The 23,936-nt window shown below is 32.6% G+C and overlaps 1 protein-coding gene across 1 annotated transcript in view; it reads right to left on the bottom strand.

Moving 5' to 3' along the window:
- LOC145304098 (monocarboxylate transporter 10-like) overlaps window positions 1–23,936 on the bottom strand; it is a 68,543-nt gene that overhangs the window by 29,901 nt on the left and 14,706 nt on the right. The window contains exons 7-13 of the mRNA XM_080145859.1: window positions 23,510–23,547; window positions 10,278–10,366; window positions 9,304–9,456; window positions 6,419–6,531; window positions 5,664–5,719; window positions 2,407–2,527; window positions 361–404 (exon numbers count right to left, since the gene is read on the bottom strand). Of these exons, the coding sequence (XP_080001985.1) occupies window positions 361–404; window positions 2,407–2,527; window positions 5,664–5,719; window positions 6,419–6,531; window positions 9,304–9,456; window positions 10,278–10,366; window positions 23,510–23,547 (614 nt within the window). The remainder of the gene's footprint in view (window positions 1–360; window positions 405–2,406; window positions 2,528–5,663; window positions 5,720–6,418; window positions 6,532–9,303; window positions 9,457–10,277; window positions 10,367–23,509; window positions 23,548–23,936) is intronic.

The following is a 23,936-nucleotide window of genomic DNA, read 5'->3' as shown; positions in this document are numbered from 1 at the left end:
TTTCTTTAGGAAAATGGGCGTACCCAAAATAGGTATAAACCTTTCCTGGACCTATAAGAAGCTTCATTGTAAAAAAAAAGAAACAAGGCAGTCCAGTGGTTAGCGAGGTCTTAAGCTACAGTACAGACACTCATATAGACAGACAGACATCCTGTTACTTTTATAAATAAAGAATAGAAGCGCAGCTACTATTTAATAAATTTGCGACTTATTGACATACAGTTCAGACTTATAAAGTGCGCTATTCTAATAAAAATCCTCGAAACAACGTATAGTGTCTAATAAAAAATGACGTCATACAATACAAATGACCAACGATAGGCCAGTGTACATTTGACGTCATTATTTATAAAAACCTACCTTGAACAAAACTCCATGCTCTTGGGAAGTGCTTGGCTCGTATGCTGAAAAAATATATGTTATATGTATATCAGGCGCGTGACATGTATCAATTCCAATATATGCCAATACATACATGTCATATTTCTTTTTAAAAGCGAACTTTTTCTATAATTACGGTCGGTTCTTTCGTCCGTCCGTAAAAGATAGCTCTTATCGTATAGGATGCTGTGAGTATTGGTGCAAAAAATATGACGTAACAAAAAAAATTAGCCAATGAGAGACCGTTATTGACCAATGGTAAAATTTATAGTGGCCTCTCATTGGCTAATTTTTTTTGTTACGTCATATTTTTTGCACCAATACTCACAGCATCATCGTATAGTATATGTATGTTAGAAATGTTCTATCATTTTAAACTTTGCATGCTGATTTCTTGAAACTGACAATCTACATGTGTTCTTTTTCGTTTGTCCTACCGTTTCAGAGCTTCGCTTTCGTGGATGTTGTCATCCTTGTTTATATGTTACCATGGTGAGTCGAGCATTTTTATTTAATTTTAGTTTTATGAAGAAACAGTTAATAAATATTGGAGATGTGTTTATTTTCCAAAGTGAATTCTTTTAGGAGGGTTAAGGTACCCTCCAACAACAACAAAAATACAATTATTCCCTGGACCTATAAGAAGCTTCACCTTATACATAGGTCCAACGCTTTGTGAATTCTAAAAGCAGAAACACAAGCACGCAGATAGACATCCTGTTAATGTAATTGAAAGATTTGCGATGCTAGTTACAGGATTGTCGTCCTTGCTTTTCAAGTATTCAACCTCAGGGATCTAAAGGGATAAGACACACTTGACGATAAATCAATGTACATTCCCAATGGTAACACACAAAACTGCTCCGTTTGTAAATTATATTCATGAACCATCCAATCAAAATTCAGCAAATGTCCCCAAAGTTGTTAAGCCAAAGAATAAGGGAAAAGTTATTTTAAAACTTTGGGCACTTTTGTAATAAACAGTCTAATGTCCCCTCCCTCCTTGATAAAATCTATTTACGTATATTAATATTGAGAATTCATCTTATTTAGTTTTTATCTACGTCAATAACTTGTTCAAATATTGTTTTTTAGAAGCGAAGCTTTTCTATAATTAAGGTTAGTCCGTCCGTCCTTTTTTTATACATGTTAGAATTTTCCTATCGATTTCAAACTTTACGTGAAGATACCTGTAACAATAAGGTAAGATTTATATAGCCTTGCAACTCTATAATAGTTACAAGTAAATCCGTACGTTACACGTTACGATATCAGCAGCTCTAAGATCAAGTTCTAAAACTGTTAGCAAGTCCTAAAAAAGTATCCTGCATTTAAGCAATTTTGCATTAAGTGTATAAACAATTTGGCATATATATCTTAAATTAATGTTCGTTTTTACATAGTTGATTTAATAGCATCGCTTTTTTGGGTGTTTTCATCCTTATTTTTTTATGATATTATCGTCAATAACACATAACCACTTTCCACAAACTGTATCTTATAAGCCTGAATAGAAATTATTAATATTAAATTTTTCCAGTTAAAGTTCTGTAATAGTTATCGCATCGTATTATAGACAGTTTTCAGCGGATAGTAAAATGAACAAAATATGAAATTGATTCGTTTTATTGGCTTCGGAAATCTGTCGGATTAACTTAAAGTCTTTTAACGACTAAAACATGAGTTTTACATCTAGAATACTATATATTTTGAATCTATTTTAGTCAAGTTTTAGGCTATTTTTTAACAGGATCTGAACCTCAAAAAAAAACTTAATCGGGCTAACAGTTAGCAAGATTTTTAGGTACGGACAGCCCTTTTTTACCAGTATCTTTTACATAAGGGTATGTGTCAAGCCTTTGAGCTTTATATTGGTCCTTCAATCCTTAATATCTTTATTCCCTATACAAATGCACGTGATTGATTGATTGATTGGAAGAGTAAAGAGTAACTTCTTTAAATCTCCCTTTTTCAATTACTAAAAACAAAACAAAATTAAGACCAACTTTTAAGTCATATACATACCATTGGTAGGTATACATCTTGAGAACATAATTATAGCTGCCAAGACTGGAACCAAAGAGCACACTGAATATGAGAAACCCAGTAAAATCTGTCACCATTGTTAGCCACAGCAGAGACGAACCTAGAAAATAAACAATTAGTTAGGACTAGGACTATTGCTATTGAAACTATCCGGATACCGGAAATCCGGTTATCCAGTAATTTGCCGGATATCCGGCGTTGGAAAGATATCCGGCATTAGAAAACAGCAGGGTATCCGGCTAAAAAAAGTATCCGGTCCAACCATAGTTAGGACTTCCATGCAAAGACTGGGAAATTAAATCATTATTTTCCACGTTTTTAAGAGCTAAGCTTTTCAATTATAAGAATCTGTACGCTCGTCCGTACGTCCGTAAGCTCTTTTGTTAATTTAGGCAGTTTAGAAGTGTCCTATCGATTTTAAACTTGGTATGATGATTCCTGTAGTAGTTTGGTATGATTTGGATAGTGAACCAAGTTTATAATAGTCAGCAGAAAGTCCGTATGTCCATTTATAATTTTATTATTTTTAACTTTATTTAAAAAACCCTTATTTGTATGATATAATTAGCCTATTCATCTGATGTTTGGAATACTGATTCCTAGGAAAACTAAGTACGATGTTGTAAGCAAAGCTTATCTAAAACCAAGTGCTTAATATGTAAGTGTGCCCTAAATCAGTATTCTGTATTTAATCATTTTTGCAACAAATTTATATACAATTTTGTTTAGACTTTTTCTCTGCTCATTAAGTTTTGACACTCTACAAGTGTTCATGATTTCAGAGCTTCGTTTTTTTTAGGATGATATCATCCATGCAAGGACGTTTAACGGGGGGAGGTAAAGTAGAGATTACCCCCCCCCCCCCAACGAATTTGGGGGTGCCGTTTTCATTTTTTTCATTTTACCCCACCCATTTAAAATTTACCCCTACCTTGGCCGGGTGTCCCGTAGGCACCCCCACCCAAACAATTTGGGGGAGGAATAACCCCCCAAAATAAATAATCCCTAAAAAAAAATTTACTACTAAATATCTAATAGTATTTAAATTACCCCCTCCAAAAATTTTACTCCGGGGGTAAATTTTGTGGGGAGTAAAAAAAAATTACCCCTGCCAACAGATTTCAGGGGGGGTGAAATTTTTTTTTTTGGGGGGGGGGGTAGAAGAAATTTGCGGCTTGCTTCGCGCGCCATTTCCCCCCCCCCCCAAAAAAAAAAAAAAAATTTACCGCCCCTACATAAAAAAAGCTTGGACGCCCCCGCATCCATGTTTCTTTTATTTTTCTGAATTCTTTTCACGGTTTCTCTGACTTTGCTATGCTCTGAAATCTGATGACAAATCTTATGAAAATTCTCAAATCACCATTTATCAAAAAAGACGGAGGCCAGATTCTATAATCATCTTCTTTTTAGACTTATGAAAAACTTTTTTGAAATGGTACAATTTCAAATTTGCAAATTTCAAATTGTTTTGCTTTATTTCAAATAAGGGAAGGGGTATTTTTATGCCTAACCCCTTTAGAGGGGCCATAAACCTGCGTGGCTATTCTGTGCCCAATCTAACCTAGCCTAATCAAATGATCAATGTTAATAAAAAGATATACGTGTATTTGTTTCAAAGATATTTGTAAATCCTATATATTTTGTGTTTCTTAGCCCTTAACATAAGAAGTTATTTGATGTTTAGTGAATATGTCCTAAAGATACATTGAAACTTTGTAACATTAAGTGAATTCCGCCACTAGAAAATTTAAGCTATGTAATTTTACAAAGATGTTTAGTGAATATGTCCTAGAAATACGAGTTAAACATTTAGACAAGTTATGTGAATTCGGTCTTTAGAAAATATATATGCAATTATTTTACAAAGATGTTTTGTGAATATGTCCTAAAAATAATAGTTAAACTGTGACAATTTAAGTGAATTTGACCTTTGAAAAATGTATATATATAAGCAGTTATTTTACAAAGATGTTTAGTGAATTCGTTTTAGAAAGATATTTGTAAGGAATTTAAATATTTCACGCGTCAACTAAACTCAAATTTTCATAAATTGATAATTTCTGACTGCAGGGAAATTACACAGACATTAAAAGCTTATTTTCTATTTAAGGTTGACCTGTCCCTTCCCATAAAATTTATCTATTTCAATCTGAAAGCCAATTAAAATCCCATCCTTGCTTAATTTTATATTTTTATTTTTAATAATCAAGGTTTGAACAAATTATAAGCCAGAGAGAGAGGCGACAATGGGCTGTAAATTACACTAGTCCCAAAAGTTTTATAATTTAAACGTTTTTGTATTCGTTGGCTTAACAACTTTGGGGACTTTAGGTAATTTTAATTGAATGATTCATTAAGTTGAGTGTTCAAACGTTTCTACAACTAATTTTAATCTACAGAAGGGGTAATTTTGTGTGTCATCATTGGGGATGTACATCAATTTATCGGCCATTGTCTTATCCCTTTAGTTCTCTGCTTATAACCTATGTTTCAGGAATTATACCTAAGGGATAAGACTAGGGTTGGGCCGGATATCCGGTTTGGTCGGTTATCCGGCCGGATACCGGATATTAAAACTATCCGGCTACATGATATCTGGCTGATTTTTGACGCCGGATATCCGGTTATCCGGCCGGATATCCGGTAAATTGCCGGATATCGAACGTTGGCCAGATATCCGGCCGGAACCGGATATCCGGCATGAGAAATCAGCCGGATATCCGGTATCCGGCCAAAAAAGTATCCGGTCTAACCCTAGATAAGACATTGGAGGATAAATTGATGTACATCCCCTATCATGATAAATAAAACTACCCGGTTCTGTAGATAAAATTGTTGGTTAAAACACCAGGACACCTAGTTTGAATCAACAAATTGATAGAACATGAGTATGGCCAAATATTCCTTCAAGGGGGGTCAAAATAAACAAGTGAGATATTGTTTTTTTTTAAATATTCAAAAAATTGAAATGTCTCCTCTACTAATAGTTTTAAACTGAATTAGTGCACTCACATTGATGCAAATAAATAGTCTAAATATTGTAAATAAGTGGATTTTAATCCTACTTCAAATGTGCTCCTAAAAATCTATTTCGGGGGGGAGGAGTTGCTTACCCCCTCCACCAACACTTCATAATAGAAAAAAACATGTCTAAATTAACGATAAGAGCTATACGTTACGACCAAACGGACGGACAGACCTTATTTATAAAAAAATATTCGCTTTTTCGCACTTACCTATACCAACAGTAGAAACTATCAAAAGATATTTCGAGGGAATCCGGCACTTACGTCTAAAAATAATAAAAATTATATTTCGTAAAAATCCAATTATTTTCTAAAAAAAATATAAAAATAAAGTCATCCAGCTGAATCAGATTATTTCCAGTTTTAATGACCTAGGCCAACCAAACTGCTATTGCCTTGTAATATAAAATTATCTGTAATACGATGCTAAACATGATTTTTCAGTGTGTCCAATACAGGACATCAAAATCGCACCGAGTTAACTCTCCTAGACCATATATATAATGATACACAAAATAACTTCTTATGTAGATTAAATTTAATGGTTGAAACGTTTGGAAATGCGACTTAATGAACCAACCAATCAGAACTCAATAAAAAAAACAAAGTAGTTAATGCAACAAATAAGAAAACGTAATGATAAAACTTTGGGGACTAGTGTAATAAACAGTAAAAATGTCCCAATCTTTCCTGATAAATAGGGGTTATCTCAGGAAGGAAGGGGACTATGGGCTGTTTATTACACTAGTCCCCAAAGTATTAAATAACGTTTTAGTATTCGTTACTTTAATCTTTGGAGAATTTTCATGAAATTTGTTTAGTTCATTAATTAAGTTGGATGTCCAAACGTTTCAACCAATAATTATAATCTAGAGAAGAAGGAATTTTGTGAATCATCATTGGGGATGTACATCAATTTATCGGCCATTGTCTTTTCCCTTCAGATCGCTGGGTAAACTTCTTACCTGATAAGTACAATAAATCCAGAAACAAGAACGCCAAGAATGAGACCCAGCCCAAGGGCGGAGTAAAGGTAAGCCATGCTAGATTCTAGTTTCAAACTCTCAAAATGAATAACCTATAATAGAAATAAAATCCTTATAATAAAGTAACAGGATCCGTGTGTGTCTGTGTGTGTGTAACCACTGAACCGATATGGTTCTCCTTTACATAGTAGATTCTCACAGGTCCAGGGAAGGTTCATAACTATTTTGGGTGAGGGTGCCACGAACCTACCAAGAGAAATTACCCCTAGAATAAATTGACCTCCCCGCCAAAAAAAATACAGTTTAAAATGGAGCAGTCGACTCTTCCCCCCCCCCCTCCCACTCAACTCAAGGACCTCTAGAGGAGTTTAGGGGCATAGCCGCTAATATAATATATTAGTGTAAAGCTATTTTGTTTGTCAATTAGAATCTTGAAAACCACTGAACCGATTGGGTTTTCCGGTTTAGCAAAGCTTTACAAAGGACCTATTATGGTTTTAGTCTATTTTTTTTTAAATTGAATTCTTTGGAATGTTTTTTTATTATACTTGTTGCTATCCCTTTTTCTCTAATGGAGGGTATGGAAGTTCATAAAACAGCCTAAAACCCCCCTAAGACATTTAAATAGCTTTCCTGATAAGCAAATGAAATTTGAACCAGAAGTTTCAGAGACTTTTAGATACAGACAAAAATCCTTAAATCCTTATAATAAAGTAACAGGATGTCTGTTTGTTTGTCTGTGTGTATGTACCGAAGGATCTCGCTAACTGCTGAACCGATCAGGTTCTCCTTTACAGGGTAGCTTCTAATACAGGGTGGGGCAAATAAGACCGGACAAACTTTAAACGGCCATAGCGCCAAAACTACTTGACCAATCAGGACGTTTGAACCCACTATAAAAAGCTTGGGTAATTACCTTTTAGCATAAAAAAATCTTTGGACAAAGTTGGGCTCGTACTCCGAGCTGGCCGCGCTTATGTTCAACAAGGCAGATTCGAAATGCGCCGGTGGAATAATCTGGATCCTTGACTTGGGCCCACTAAATCAGATCTCAGCCCATCTGTAGATAAGGTAGAGTTATGCAACTTGCTGGGGATACTGTTAGATACATAAATAAGACACTAGAAAAGACTAGAGCTCTCTATCTAAAGTGGCTTGGCTGTAGTACTCCGGCAAAGTGAAACGTGGCAGATTTTAAGATGTCAAAAAATGTGTGAAATGATGAAAATTTCTCGGTTCTTGACGTTAGGGACCCATATGGAACTTAAAAACTCATTTTAGACTATGGATTGCATTAAAAACCCTAGCTGAATCTTCATGCCATTTCCAAAAAGGTACAGAACGTCGTTCCAGCTCAACTGTGGTCCAAATAAGAGCCTCCCTGTCAAAGGGTAGCGTTACAGTTGGGTGAATTTGGATCCTGCGGTTACTCACGTTCCTAAGGAAATGGGGCCTCCCAGCAGCCCGATCTTAATTCAATGGACTTTTGGGCCTGGGGCTACTTTCAAGCATGCACCAATAGACGTGCCTATACAACAAAGACCTCCCTCATTGCCACCATCAAAGAGAAATTCGTCAGCTTGGACAGGGACATGGTGACCAGGGCCTGCGGGCGGTTCAGGGGGCGGGTGAAGGCGGTGATTGAGGCTGGCGGCGATTTTATTGAATAATCTAATAGTTATATACCTATTTTGCTTGCCAGTTTTTAAAATTCAATAAAATCTTTAAAATTGACGATTTTATGTTCATTTGTTTAGAAGTTAGAATTTGTCCGGTCTTATTTGCCCCACCCTGTAGGTCAAAAAAGTTGGGTTATCAAATTTAACTCTTCCCTCCTCAAGTGCCCCTAGAGGCCTCTAGGGGCGTAACCGCTAGTTACATAGAATAGGATAGAATAATATATTTGTAAAATAAACAAAATTTAACGTTTCAATAGACCAAGGTTCAAATATAAATATTCCATGACAATACAAAAATTTTCAAACTTTTCTTAAAACCAAATATTACACTTATCCAACTTATTTGCTTTAATATCAAAAGTATAATTTGTATATTACTTATAAAACTAAATATTTGAAGGACGTACATTTTTCTACAAAAGACTTTATTATAAAAAATACCCAGCCTAATTTAGACTCCAAAGTGAACAATTCAATAAAAGTACCCAAATTATTAGAGCAAACTAATAAGAAAACGTAATAAAACTTTGGGTACGACATTCCAATGACCCCTCCAATCACTGCATTTTTTACAACTAATTTCTGTGACACAACCCAATCTGTCCCGATTTTGTATCACTTTGAAAAGTGCGATTCCAGTTACGTCATATACGTTTCGGGAAAGAAAAAGGGAAGGGGGGAAGAAAATCTCTTCAAAAGAGATGGGGGGAAAGGGAAGAGATTTTCTTCCCCCCTTCCCTTTTTATATGACGTCACAGGAATCGCACTTTTCAAAAGTGATACAAAATCGGGACAGATTGGGTTGTGTCATTTCTGTTTATGTGTCGTCTGTACAGAAGATTTTATAAAACAGACAGACAGGCATCCTGTTACTTAAAATGACTTACTAAAAACGTAAAAGGTACATAGGCTCCAAACGAAGTGAACGGTAGAGCAAATTATAAGCTATAGGATACGGATGGACCATATCTGTCCCGCAGTTAGCAAGATCTTATACTACAGACAGACATACATCATTTTGCTTAAAAAGACTTACCATAAAAGTGAAAGGTACATAGGCTCCAAACGAAGTGAACGGTAGAGCAAATGATAAGCTGGAGGCTGCGAATGGACCATATCTGTCCCGCAGTTAGCAAGATCTTATGCTACACACAGACATACATAATTTTGCTTAAAAGGACTTACCATAAAAGTGAAAGGTACATAGGCTCCAAACGAGGTGAACATGGTAGAGCAAATGATGAGCTGGAGGCTACGAATGCGCAGAGTCGTGAAGTCAAAATAATTTGGCTTGTTCTCAAGTTTCGCCTTGTCTTTACCCTTCTTCTTAGACATGTCCTAAAAAATGAAAACATCTATAACTGTTTTTAAAAGCGAAACTTTTTATATAATTAGGATCGATACAGATAGCTTTCAACCTGGTGATTCCTGTAGTAGTAAGGTACGATTTAGAAAGCGTAGCAACTCTATAATCACTACCAGAATAACCGTACGTCTATTTTAAACATGTTGATTTTTTAAAAAAATTATCAACTATTTTTTATGTTATCTAATTATCCGATTGATCGGATTTTAGGTATACTGATTCCTGGGACAACAAAGTACGATATTATAAGCGAAGCAACTCTATAATTAAGTCCTAAAAATGTAAGTATGTTCATAAACATTATCCTGTTACAAGCAGTTTTTCAACAAATTTACTTACAATTTTGCTTCAACCCTTATACATACATATTCTGATTATTCAGTTTAATGTCTGTTTGTCCTACCGTTTCAGACCTTTTAGGGATGTTGTCATCCTTGTTATCAATTTGACATGTTATTGACTGCAAGTGTTTTTGTCTGGATATTCTAACTGTGCAGGCAATAAGTGGTGTCAGTTTGAATGCCAAGACAGCATACCCACTAATCTTAATAAGTGTCACGCGCCAAACATATCAGCAGCTGCTACAGTTTTTGACATCTCTAGAATGGGGCAGTGACGTCAACACTTAAACTTTACGCCTCCCAACAACAAAGAGGCAAATATCAAATATTTTAGAAATTAAAACATTAAAATATTTACTATAGATTTTTCCCAGCTTTATTACATAGTCTTTGATTTAATGGATGTTAGTGACTCAACGACTCTATAACTAAAGTTTGTATGTATGTATTACCTTTAAATGAAGGATAGCCCGTCTCTGTGGATGATACAAGCTGGCAGATCTGTAGAACATACCCAAAAAGAATAACGAACTTGTTAAACCTGAAAAGAAAAATAAAGTATTAATTCAACAAGGATGACAACACAGGTATAAGGTATAACCAACAAGCGAAATAAATATAAAATAATATTTGGGGGGCAAATGGAGAGGTCGTCAATTTTACGATGTGTTGCCCCCCTACGACAGCTAAAAAACACGTATAGGTTTCGTGATTTTTTTCCGAATTAATTTCATTGTTGGTATAAGCTGATGATAACATCCCTAAAAGTGAAGCACTGAAATGGTAGGACAAACGAATATTTAAATTTGTAAAGTGTCAGAACTGAATAAGCAGATCATTGATGCAGAAGTCTAAACAAAAGTGAAAGTAATTTTGAAGCAAATATTCTTAAATACAGGATACTGTTTAAGGAAATACTTTCATTTTAGGACTTGATTAAAGAGGTCCTTCGCTTCTAAATCGTACCAAATTGTTATAGGAATCATCATGCAAAGTTTGAAATTGATAGTACAATTCTAACCTGTTTAATTAAACGAAAAGAACTAACTGTTCGTGACAATGAATGATGCAATAATATATATACTTATTCAATCAAAATAAACAAAATTATCCCTTTTGCATGTTAAAAATTATGTTTAAAAAGCTAGGAAATAACAAATCAAAATTAAAGGTACAATCGTCTTTTAAAACACGTATAAAATACAGGTTTAAGCATATTTTAGTAGTGTAACTCACAGTCCAATATCCTCTCTCTTCCTGGTTTAAATTTGCGGCTTATGCGGGCATTACGCGCGGCCGTCAAGCACTGACTGGAAGTAACTCGTAATTCTTTGATAAATCCAACAACGAGCCAAATAATTTCTATATTTGTCTATCTTAAGACATGAATATCCTATCTATGAAACAAAGTAGAACGATGTCTGTCTGTCGTAGAATATACAGTATTAAGGTTTTAATTGTCTGATGCCAAAGATCTCGGAAGATACTGGTCCGATTGGGTGTACGTTTCAGTGAAGCTTTATAATTTTCTTGGGATATCCATGGTTTTTTTCCTAACCTCTCTCGCCCTCCCAAGAGGCTAAGGGCAAGTAGTCGCAAGTATGAAGCCTAGATTTTGATAACTTCTCAACTGATTGAGTTCTTCTTTTTTTAGGAAAGCATCATTTTATATAATCTATTTTTATTTTAGACTTGGGATGGATTTAGGATATCTTTTTCTGATTGATTCTAACCCAAATGAATAAAGAGTCCAATAATGGTAGGAGCGCAGCCGCTAGTAATAATTATAGATTTAGTTTTACTTTTGCCTCATAAAAAACAAGAATATTTTGTTAAATGAGATTCCCTATCCGTGTAAAAATTGTGTAAAGATAATTTTGGAATTTAAACCTTTTTATAACAGGTATTTTTTGGCGCTTTAAACTTGGTAAAAAGCTATAGTACAATAGGAAATGCGTTTTTTGTAAATATTAATGGTCAAATAAACATAAATGGATAAGGTTACAGCCGTTTTCAATATCCATCTGAGCACAAAAAACAAACAAAAAATACATCAAGTATATTTAAATTTTTAAATCGTGATGCAATTATTTATCATAAATTATAAGTTTTTTGTTGTTCTTAATGTTACTGCTGTGCTTCTATTGAATATAATCATTCTAGATTATTCAGATAATGATAAAACTACCAGGGATCTAAAGGGATAAGACAATGCTTGATAAGCTCAAATATATACATATATATCCCTAATTATAATAAACCAAAATATCCCTTCTCCAGAATAAGAGTATTAGATGTAAAATTTGGATATTGCTAGCTTCGATTAAACAAATAAAAATTCAAGAAAAGTAATTTAAGTTTAAGAGTCAATAAAAAAGATGACAGGATTATAAAACTTTGGGTACTAGTGTAATTTACAATCCAATGTCCAATTTAATGATTCGCTAAAACACTTTGGGACGGTACTTTCATTGGTGGGTTATACCAATCAATAACTTTAATTTTGTTTATCATTATTGGGGATATACATCAATTTCTCGTCCATTGCCTTAACCCCTAAGCTCCCTGGTAATTGAATAAGAAGTTGTAAAATATGTGGTAGATATAGTCCTGACAAAATAAAATCCTGTTTATTTCCAAATTTTTGGCAAGCTGGGGACTCAATATTTCCTAAGCACATGCAGTCACACGCAGAATTTACTTTTTTTACTCGTTGCAACGCGTTGTGGTAAAAATTTTGAGTACATTTATCAGAGATGTAAGGGAATAAGACGATGGCCGATAACTTTAAGTATATCCCATTCCCCAATGATGATACACAAAATTACCCTTTATAAATATTTTATAAAAATTGGATACTAAATGAAACAAACAATCAAAATGTAAAACGGTCCCGAAATTTGAAAGTTAACAAATAAGAAAATGTTTTTTTTTATAAAACTTTGGTGACTAGTGTAATAAACAGCCCAATGTCCCCTCCCTGCCTGACCTATAATGATTATTTAGTTACAAAACTATTAGTGTACAAACTTTTTAACCCATAGTTTTTTTTTTCACTTGATGTGTTTTTTATCATCGTTGGTGATGTATGTATATCATTTTATCTTCCACGGACGGACGGACATTTCAAATTATAGAGTAGCTTCGCCACTAAAAACTAACAAGCACAAATTTTTAGGAAGAACTTAGTTTATAATCTAATAAGAAATATTTTTTTTAAAAATAATATCCTAAATAAAATAGAAAAAACGAAATTGTGGTCACTAATAAATGTCTAAAAATACAGTAATACTAAAAGATTCTAACTTATGAAACAACATAAAATGAAAGATCTCATGTGTTGATCTAAAGAAAACTTCGCAAAATATAATCCTGATTTTTTTTTAAAAGGTGGATAAAATGTACTAATTCTTATATAAAAGTATCAGGATGTCTGTCTGTCTGTGTGTTGGAACCGAAGTATCTCGCTAACCGCTAAACCGACATGTTTCTCCTTTCCAGTGTGGCTTCTCATAGGCCCTGGCAAAGTTTATGACTATTTTTAGGGGAGGGTACAAGCCTCACCACAAGAAAAAAACTTTTTTAGCCACTAGTGTTAAAGCATTTTACAAAATAATTGGATTTGTAATCAGTGAAATAACAAGTAAGAACTATTGATAATAATTAGTATGTAATTGTAAAACTAAAGAAATAAAAAAATAATATCTCCATATTTATTAAATCTATTTTTACTTTTTCTAGCAAATATATCCTATACAAATGTACATTGTACACACTTACTAACAAAAAGAAACTCTTTAAATTTACATACACATACTTTTTTTCTGTGTAGGGATATATTTTCTGAAGAAAAAATATCTTTCTATTCTTGTAAAAGGATAAAGATCTATCTGTCTGTCTATCCGAATGTAGATAAAATTTCGAATACACCAATTAGTATTCTATAGGAAGTAATTATTTATTACTCCTTTTTTGACATCAGAAACGGAATAGGAACCAAATTTAAAATTACAAAATGTATTAGTTATTTATCGTATTATAAGCAGCTTTCCGTAGATAGCAAACGGATAAATTAGAAGAGTATTTCCATTTTTTGGGCTGTTAGAGATTAATTTTAATATTTTTTTTAATTATTTGTGGAAAATTATTTTAGTAAGGATCAGAACCGGTTCTAATCCAGCGGAGATTATACGGATTCGAAGCTATAGTGAAATGTACATTATCAAACAGATGAGTAATAAACAAAAGCTTAAAGAGTAGCTTCGATACTAAAATTACATTAAAATTTTATGTCCATACTGTTAATGTATTCAAAATCCTACCAAAGACAATTTTGTCCAAAGTTAAAAAGATTTAAAATTAAATAAGATAAATCAAGACATAGCAAATCGAAGACTTTATTAGCTTTAGTTTAAGCAAGTCATATCTAAATCCGCCAAAACGTAAAGATATAAATTCTCATATTAAAAATAACTAACGAACCGACTTTTTATATCTATGCTGTAGAAGCACTACTATATACTGTGTAAAAAAGGTGATTATTTTGCACATAAAAATTTCATCAAAAAAGGCTTAATTTAATATGCATACAGCTTCTTGTTGTCTTAGTGTTTCTTAATTCTAACCAATTAATTTTATGCTGGGACTGAAGTAATAAAACAAGGGCCGATAAATTCATGTACATCCCCAATGAAGATATACAAAATTAATGTTCTGTAGATAAAAATCAATGGTTGAAATGTTTGGACATTCAACTTTATGAACCAACCAATCAAAACTTTAAAAAGTCCCTAAAGTTGGTAAGCTAACGAATAAGAAAACATTATTATAAAACTTTGGGGACTAAGTGTAACAAACTTACCAATATCCCCTACCTCCCTGAATTCATAAGCTAATTTTGTAGAAAAAAAATATCAAAAGATTATAGATTATTCTGTATTCTAATTGGTAGGGAAGGACAGAAAACTAGCTTTAAACCATCCTAGGTCTTAATTATTAAATTGAAATAGCGTAAAACCATCATGAGACCCATGTAAAGTTTCCCTGTCGAAATATAGACAAAAAAAACTGTATATAATAAACAGACAACTTTTTTAGCCGTAAATGATCAAAATAGATTTTTTAAATGTTTACTCCGTTGTGTAAACATTTTTTCCAGAGCTCAGAAGCCGCATTTTCTATCATCCACTTATTTCCATCAACTAGCCGCAATCTGCAGCCTAAACTGGTCGAGTGAAACAATAGAGGGGAAGGGGGTAAATAACTGTTTGTCCTCATCCCGTGGACCTTGTGCCGAATTTCAATTTTGAATCAACAAATAGCATCAGGAATATTAACACAGCCAAGTCGCTACAACATTGCATTTTGGTAGCAGATAAAAAGGGTCCCCAACAGGGAGATCCAGGTAGTTGTCTGGTTATACATCTATATTTTTAGATTTATTGTCCCTGTACCCAAGAGGAGGATTCAGTTTTACATCTATATTTATAGATTTATTTAACCAATTATAGTTGCGGCCCAACTTATAAACGGTTGCTAAACCGTTTCTCCTTTATACATGTGTGTATATATGTTTTTCTGAGTATCAAAAACACCTTTTTTGTAAGCCTAGGTACATGGAAAGAGAAAAAGATTGAGACCAACTAATCTATCTTAATAATTTAATGATTTCTTGTAGTTATAATCTTTAATTTTCAATTGCCAGAACAAGTAGAGAAAAACATAAGAAGCACAACTAAATATAATATGATTGAAATAGATAAAAATTATGAAAACAAGTACCTGTCTATTTAAATATCATAGAATAAAAAAATGTTCGTAAAAACCTTCAATTTAGAATTTACAACAACAAAACAAGGTAGAAACATCCATAAAGCAAAGCCCTGAAATCAAACGGTCTACTACAGAGTTGCTACGCTTTCTAGATCGTTTGCTATCATCAACAGGAACATTCTAATTTGCATAGAGATAACCGTTACGTACGGACGAACGTACAAACCTCAATTATAGAAAAGCTTTGATTTTAAAAATAAATCTTTTATGAAAAGATTATTGGCGTAGAAAATTCTCCTTTTTTTAGCATAAACGTATAAACATTAAAGGTGTTAAGAAGTTGAGTAAAGAAAAAGTGCTTGAAAAATTAATTACTCCTTAATTAGGATTTAATGAACTTATCTTTTTATCTATCCATCCATCAAGTGAATTAAAATCTATCTATCCATCCATCCATCAAGTGTATGTTGTTCATATATCTATCCATCTATAAAGTGTCTCTTGTTCATCTTTCTATCTATCCATCCATCAAGTGTTTGTTCCTCTATCTATCTATCCATCAAGTGTCTGTTCATCTTTCTATCCATCTATCCATCAAGTGTATGTTGTTCATCTTTCTATTCATCCATCCATCAAGTGTTTGTTCATCTATCTATCTATCCATCAAGTGTCTCTTGTTCATCTTTCTATCTATCCATCCATCAAGTGTTTGTTCATCTTTCTATCTATCCATCAAGTGTCTGTTCATCTATATATCCATCCATCAATCACTGTCTGATTATCTATATATCCATCCATCAATCACTGTCTGTTTATCTATCTACCTATCCATCCATCAAGTGTCTGTTCATCTATCTATCTATTCATCCATAAAGTGTCTGTCTATCTATCTAGCCATCTATCAAGTGTCTGTTCATATATCTATCCATCCATCCATTCATCAAGTGTCTGTTGTTTATCTATCTATCCATCCATCCATCAAGTGTCTGTTGTTCATCTATATATCTATCCATCCATCAAGTGGCTGTTGTTCAACTATCTATCTACCATCCATCCATCAAGTGAATGTTCATCTATCCATCCATCCATCAAGTGTCTGTTGTTTATCTATCTATCCATCCATCCATCAAGTGTCTGTTGTTTATCTATATATCTATCCATCCATCAAGTGGCTTTTGTTCAACTATCTATCTATTCATCAATCCATCAAGTGTATGTTGTTTATCTATCTATCCATCAAGTGTCTGTTCATCTATCTATCTACTTGCTTTTTATCTATATAACATAAAAACATAGTAAAAGTAGCAGTCATTCATTATTATCTTATTGTAAAAATTACAAAGATTATTGACTTTTGACTGGCAGAATAGAAGCTTGCAAGCTTTTTTTTTAATAAAACTCATCTTTGGCCACTTTTGTGCACAGTTATTAGTAGCTAAAGCTACTCTAAAAAACTCTAAGATTGAAATTGGAAATTGGACTGTTTGTTACACTAGTCCCAAAAGTTTTCTTATAACATTTCGTTGAGTTAACAACTTTTGGTATTTTGATTGGTTTGTTCTTTAAAATCTACAGAAGGGACCTATGTTTACCATGTAACAGCTTTTTGATTGCTTTTACTTTTCAATTTTTTTCGGAACTTGCAGTTTTTCTCAGAGAAAGAGAGGGGACAATGGATTGTTAATTACACTGGTCACCAAAGTTTAATGATAACGTTTTCTTATTCGTTATTAACGACTTTGGAGACTTTAGTGAATTTTTATAGGTTGGAATATAAAGTTGTGTTTTTTAACGTTTCAACCACTAATTCTAGTCTATTGAAGAGTTAATTTTGTGTTATCATTGAAGTTATTCATCAATTTTTCGGCCATTGTCTTATCCCTTCAGATCCCTGGGTTTTTCTTATTTATTAATGTTTAATTAGGATATAATGAAGCCTAAGCATCTTAGGACTTGATTAACTGACACTTCACTTAGGGGAGATAACGCCAGTGTTGGTTATTTTGAAATATGCAGATAACTTAGGACAATAATTCAATATAATTTGTTAGGGATCTAAAGGGATAAAACATTTGAGTACAATACTAGAGGGGGAATGGGGTTAAACCCCATCCCAAGGACCTTGTGCTGACTGACAATTGGGTCTTTGAAAATCAACCAATAGTGTCGGTAATATTAACATAGCCAACTATCAGAAAACAATTTGCTAACAGACGAAAAAGTTCTTGAAAAGGGGGAAAGGTTGTTATCTGTATATAATTATACATCTATACTATATATCTGTTTATAAGACAATGGCTGATAAATTAGTGTAAATCCCAAATGAAAATACACAAAATTACCCTTTCCATAAATTACAATTATTGGTCAGACGTTTGGACACTCAATTTAATGAATCAACCAATTAAATTTAGTAAAAGTCCCCAAAGTTGTAGGGCCAACAAATAAGTAAACGTTATAATAAAACTTTAGGGACTAGTGCAATAAACAGCCCATTGTCCCCTCCCTCCGTTCAACTGTGGTACATGTAAAATTATTCTTGTTTTTTTTAGTGGAGCTTGCATCGAGTATATATCCATCAACTTATTTTTGCCATTAACATTGAAAACATTATGTAAATATAATAGGATGCATCTCTGTTTGTACCGAAGTATCTCGCTAATCGCTGAACTGATATTGTTTTCCTTTAAAATATAGCTTATCATTTAGGGAAGGTTATCGAGTTATAAGCCCCTAGAAGCCTCTAGGGGCGTAGCTACTAGTTTTGTATAAAAGACGATTCTATGAATTGTCCAAATAAGTCTGAATTAATTTTCCCTTAGTGTTTAAGATTTTGGCACCTATAGTTAACATTTTAATTTTAATAAATACTTTTCTGTGGCAAAACTACTCTAAATATTACTTTGTCTAACGTTACGTTCTACCATGGCTTACTTAATTTTAAAGATTAATTATGTAAAATATAGTAACTATTAATATAAAGTAGTAAGATTTTCATGTCTGAAGCTTAAAATTTCAATAACAACTAAAATGATTCAGTTCTCCTTTATAGGGAAGCATTACATATGTATCGGGATGGTTTTAGGCTATTTTTCTGTCCTCTTACTTCTTGAAATAATAATAAAGGGGAACAACCGCTAGTTTTAATTCAAAGTTCCGATAAATTGATGTACATTTCCAAATGATGATAAACAAAATTACCCCTAGAGTAGATTAAAATTAGTGGCCCTTCTTTCTCTGTTCTAAAATTGAAAATTAATTTCATAACATTTTGCACAGACAATATAATAAGCTGCCTAACCCTTCTTCTATATTTGTCTAAGTGTTATGGTTAAGATAAATCGTCGGATAAAAGAAATTGCCAATTTTAGCCCCCATTGTATTTTAGATTGAGATGACCTATCTGTCTATCCATCTCTAGATATCTATATTACTATCTAGATAATTATCTCTCTATATTACTATCTATCTATCTAACTATCTGTCTATCTATCTCAAGCTAACTATCTTTCTATCACCAGTTATCTATCTATCCATTAATAAATAGCTTTCTATCTTACTAACTATCTATCCATTTCCATATATCTATCTATCTATCTAATTAAATATCTATCCATTTTGCTATCTTTATTATTATCTATCTCTAGCTATCTTTCCAGCTTAATTAACTATCTATTCATTTTTCTATCTTTTTATTATCTATCTCTAGCTATCTTTCCAACTACCTATTTCTGGCTATCTTTTTCACTATAATTCTCTCTATCTTTAACTTTCTATCTATTTAACTATATATCCATCTCAAGCTATATTTCTAGATACTTATTTATGAACCTAGCGCTTTCCATCCACCCATATCTAGCTATCTTCCTTTCTATCTATCTATCAATCTCTAGCTATCTTTCTAACTATCTGTACAACTTTCTATCTAGGTATATATTTAACTACCTTGCTATTGTACTAAAGATTGAGCTTATGCCAATTTCTGACAGATGTGCAAACCTCAGGGAGGGTGGGGACATTGGACTGTAGATTTCACTTGTAACCAAAGTTTTTTTTATTTGTTGCCTTCACTACTTTGGGTAATTTTTAAAGGTTGGTTTTAAACTATCACTGTTCATCTTTTCAACCAATGATTTTAATCTACAAAAGGTGTAATTTTGTTGATTAACATTGGGAAGTATATCAATTTATTGTTCATTGTCTTTTCCCTAAATCTTGACAAACATTCATTATAAATATATTTTTTGCCAGGAGCTAAAAACCATAAAAAAAAAATTACTAAACTGAACATAACCTAAGACTATTTGTAAAAATCCACTTTGCAAGGAAATATGCTGTAATAGATCCAATTGTAACACTAGTCTAATACAATTTAATAGAATTTAAGAGAGATTAAAGAGTTATCCAGGTAAAGAGTAAAAAATGTTTGACTTTAACAAAGCATGTTATATAAATTTATTTGTTTAAGTCAATTTCAGATTCCAGGTATGATCCTGCAGGTCCTGATACTTTAGGTCTCCAGCAATCTTTAAAAGGCTCCTGTTACCCCAATTGTTACTTAGAAGCTTCAAATTTTAAACTTTAGCTTATCTAATATGTCTGCATGACATGTAATAATGTCATACAAAATCTGCCGCCATTTTAATATCCAGGGAGGTAGGGGACATTGGGCTGTTTATTACACTAGTCCCTATAGTTTCATAATAACGTATTATTATTTTATAGCTTAGTTAACTACTTTGGGGACTTTTAATGAATTTGATTGGTTGGTTCATTAAGCTGAGTTCCCAAACATTTCAACCACCAATTATAATCTATAGAAGGGGTAATTTTGTGTATTATCATTAGGGATGAACATTATTTATCGGCCATTGTCTTATCCCTTTAGATCCATGCAAAAATATTCTATTTTTGGGGGGGTGGGTCCAATCCTTTTTAGAATTACCTAAATTCAATCACTTGTGTCATTATTGCCTAATTTTTTTAGCTTTCATAAATAAGGTTAATTTTTTACATATATCAAACCATAATTTTATTTCCATTATCGCTTTAAAACCATTTAATATCCGGTGGATTAGAACCGGTTTTTAGCCATACTGAAAAATTATGTATAGCATCATATTATATCCAGTTTTCTACGAATATAAAAATGTACAATCCTAAGATTAAAACCACTTTTGTAGAACGTGACTTATAACTCCTTTTGATCTTATATTCAAGAAGGTAAAAAAGTTGTTAGCTCAAATAACAAGAAAATTTACATCAACCTACAAGAGAGTGTTACCTGTGAAAGTAAAAATGTGGTTTACTGCATTTCCTGTGACAAAGCTGCATGTAATTTTGTTCAATACATCGGTGAAACACAAGCTAAACTAAAAGTTAGGTTTGGCCAACACCTTGGTTATGTCAGAAGCACAGATCATGACAAATACCCAACAGGAAAACATTTTAATCTACCTGGACACAGCATGACCAACATGAAGCTTTCGGTCTTAGAAAAATGCAAACTGGACTCATCAAACTACAGAAAAATTCGGGAAGCTGAATACATCAATAAATTTGACACACTAAGAAATGGATTAAATAAAAAATTGTAATTTTACTTGTTTTTTTATCTAAATATAAATTTACATTTGTTGCTTTGTTGTTAATCATTACTAAAAGAATTTTTTCAATACTTTATTGTTTAATTTATGACATTTTTAAAAGCGAAGCTTTTCTATAATTAGGGTCGGTCCGTCCGTCCGTACGTCCGTCCGTACGTCCGTCCGTCCGTCCGTCCGAGATAGATAGCTTTTATTCGTTAATTTAGGCATGTTAGAATTGTCCTATCGATTTCAAACTTTGTATGATGGTTCCTGTAGTAGTTGGGTACAATTTAGAAAGCGTAGCAACTCTATAATCATTACCAGAATGTCCGTACGTCCATTTTAAACATGTTGATTTTTCTACTTTTTTAACAACAAATTTTCAAGTGTTTTAATTATCCGTTTCATCTGATTTTTGGTATATTGATTCCTGGGACAACAAAGAACAATATAATAAGCAAAGCAACTCTATAATCAAGTCCAAAAATGTAAGTATGTCCATAAACATTATCCTGTTTTTAAGCAGTTTTTCAACAAGTTTACCTACAATTTTGATTCGACATTTATACATTTATGTTCCGATTTTTCAGTTCAGATACTATACAAGTGTTAATGTCCGTTTGTCCTACCGTTTCAGTGCTTCGCTTTTATGGATGTTGTCATCCTTGTTTCATACACTTTCATGTAAAATTAAAATCTTTTCAACACATTCACGTATTTCTGTTTTGCTAATTGCAATATTTTTTTAAAAAACAAAAGTCATACAGTACAAAACTTTCATTCTTTTGAACTTTGATTCTTTTAAACCCCCATCCCTTCTACCCCTTCCCTTTACACCAAAACCAGCGGGTAAATTGCTCAGTTTCAAACAAACCTTTGTACAGTAAACAATAATAGAAGGGATAACCATATTCATTATAATACATTTAACTTTTTCTTTGTATTTTCGAGCACTTTTTCATTATTTTGTTGTTTCTTTACTTTAAAATAACCTAATTTTTTTCAAAATATATATCTGATTTTACTATAAATATTTGAAATATGGTTAATTTTGTGCAGGTTGACAAGGATTAGATGTGATTTAATCGAAATATATTCCTACAAATTGAGCTGTGTGTTTTTCCTTGGATAGTCTCTTTTCAACATTGCTGCCGTGTATTATTCCATTTTGATCTTATATTTGTACATTTTTATATCAACGGAAAGCTGTTTCTAATACGATCCTTGTTTTTACTGGAAATAGTATAATAAGGATATTTAGTTAAAAATATAAAAATATTGATAATCAGGTCATTAAAGATTTTTTAAAGTAGGATTATTTTATAATTTGGAAGAAAAAAACATGAATAAATTTTCTCGTATTCATTCGAATCCGGTGGATAGGAACCGGTTCTCATCCATACGAAAAAACTATGTCTAGCATCGTATTATAAACGGCTTTCTACGAATATAAAAACGTACAATCATAAGATTTAAACCAGTTTTTTTAGCCCGTGCCTTCGGCACCCCTGGGCTAAAAAAAACTGGTTTTAATCTTGTAATTGTACATTCTATATCCGCGGAAAGCCGTTTATAATACGATGCGAGAAATAACTATTCCTTATTTTTAGATTATGAAAATTGGTAGTATGATTCAGGCGGAAAAATGATGCATTAATATCCATCCCCATTGTGGGATAAACAAACTTACCCCTACTATACATAAAAATCATTGGTTGAAAAGTTTGGACACTTCTAGTTCGGAACTAACCAATCAAAATTCCTTAAAAGTACCCACAGTTTTTGAATCACGAATAAGTGGTTATAAAACTATGATTACCAGATATAAAACTAAAATTATGAACAAAAATTCTGAATAAAAATGGTTAAAACCGAATTACAAATAAAGCACTTTAAGATAAAGGATTTATCAAAAACGAGGACAACTACTTTCAAAAGTAGCGCAGTAAGTATCAGAACAATTTTAACTAGAAAAGTAACTGTTTTAATCTTAATATAAGACAGATTCGTGAGATTTATAGTACATTATAGTAACATTAGAGGGTACAGCTTAACAAGAGACGTACACTTACGAGACCATTAGAGAGTACAGCTTGTCCTAAAACAGGTTGAACTTAATTCCATGAACAATTATGACTTCCTGACGAGTATCAAGCAATCAAATGGTTGAATGACCGCATTTGTGTGAATGTTAGTGCCTTGGAACCTACTATATAGTTCTGGTCCTACGTTGGTATCTCGATAATGTACTGCCGTGCGGGCAGACTGTAGTTATAGAGCAGTTTTGATTCGGACTAGGGAATAGTTTGATTTATGTTCCTAACCTGTTATGATTTGTAGCCCGTACCTCCAGCCAACCTCACTACAATATAGATAGATAGATAGATAGATAGATAGATAGATAGATAGAAAGATAGATAGATAGATAGATAGATAGATAGATAGATAGATAGATAGATAGATAGATAGATAGATAGATAGATAGATAGATAGATAGATAGATAGATAGATAGATAGATAAAAGTAAAAAAAAAAAAGAAATCTTATCTTCAACATTATACAGGGTCATTCAAGAGAAATGATTTTTTTTTTAAACTTAATTATGCATAGAAAATAAAACAATTATGTAAAATCCTTTTTATATTTGGAAAACATATTTAAAACATTTATGTTTCAAATATTTAAAAATGATTATTTCAACAAATTATGCCCTAAAAACCGGTTTTTCCAAAGGCCTTTTTTTTGAAGATT

This window comes from Acartia tonsa, chromosome 13, assembly GCF_053477335.1.
Source record: "Acartia tonsa isolate MP-2025a chromosome 13, ASM5347733v1, whole genome shotgun sequence".
In the NCBI taxonomy this organism is placed as follows: Eukaryota; Metazoa; Arthropoda; class Copepoda; order Calanoida; family Acartiidae; genus Acartia; species Acartia tonsa.
The sequence above is the reverse complement of the archived record's forward strand: the minus strand, read 5'-3'. Positions and strand labels throughout refer to the sequence as shown.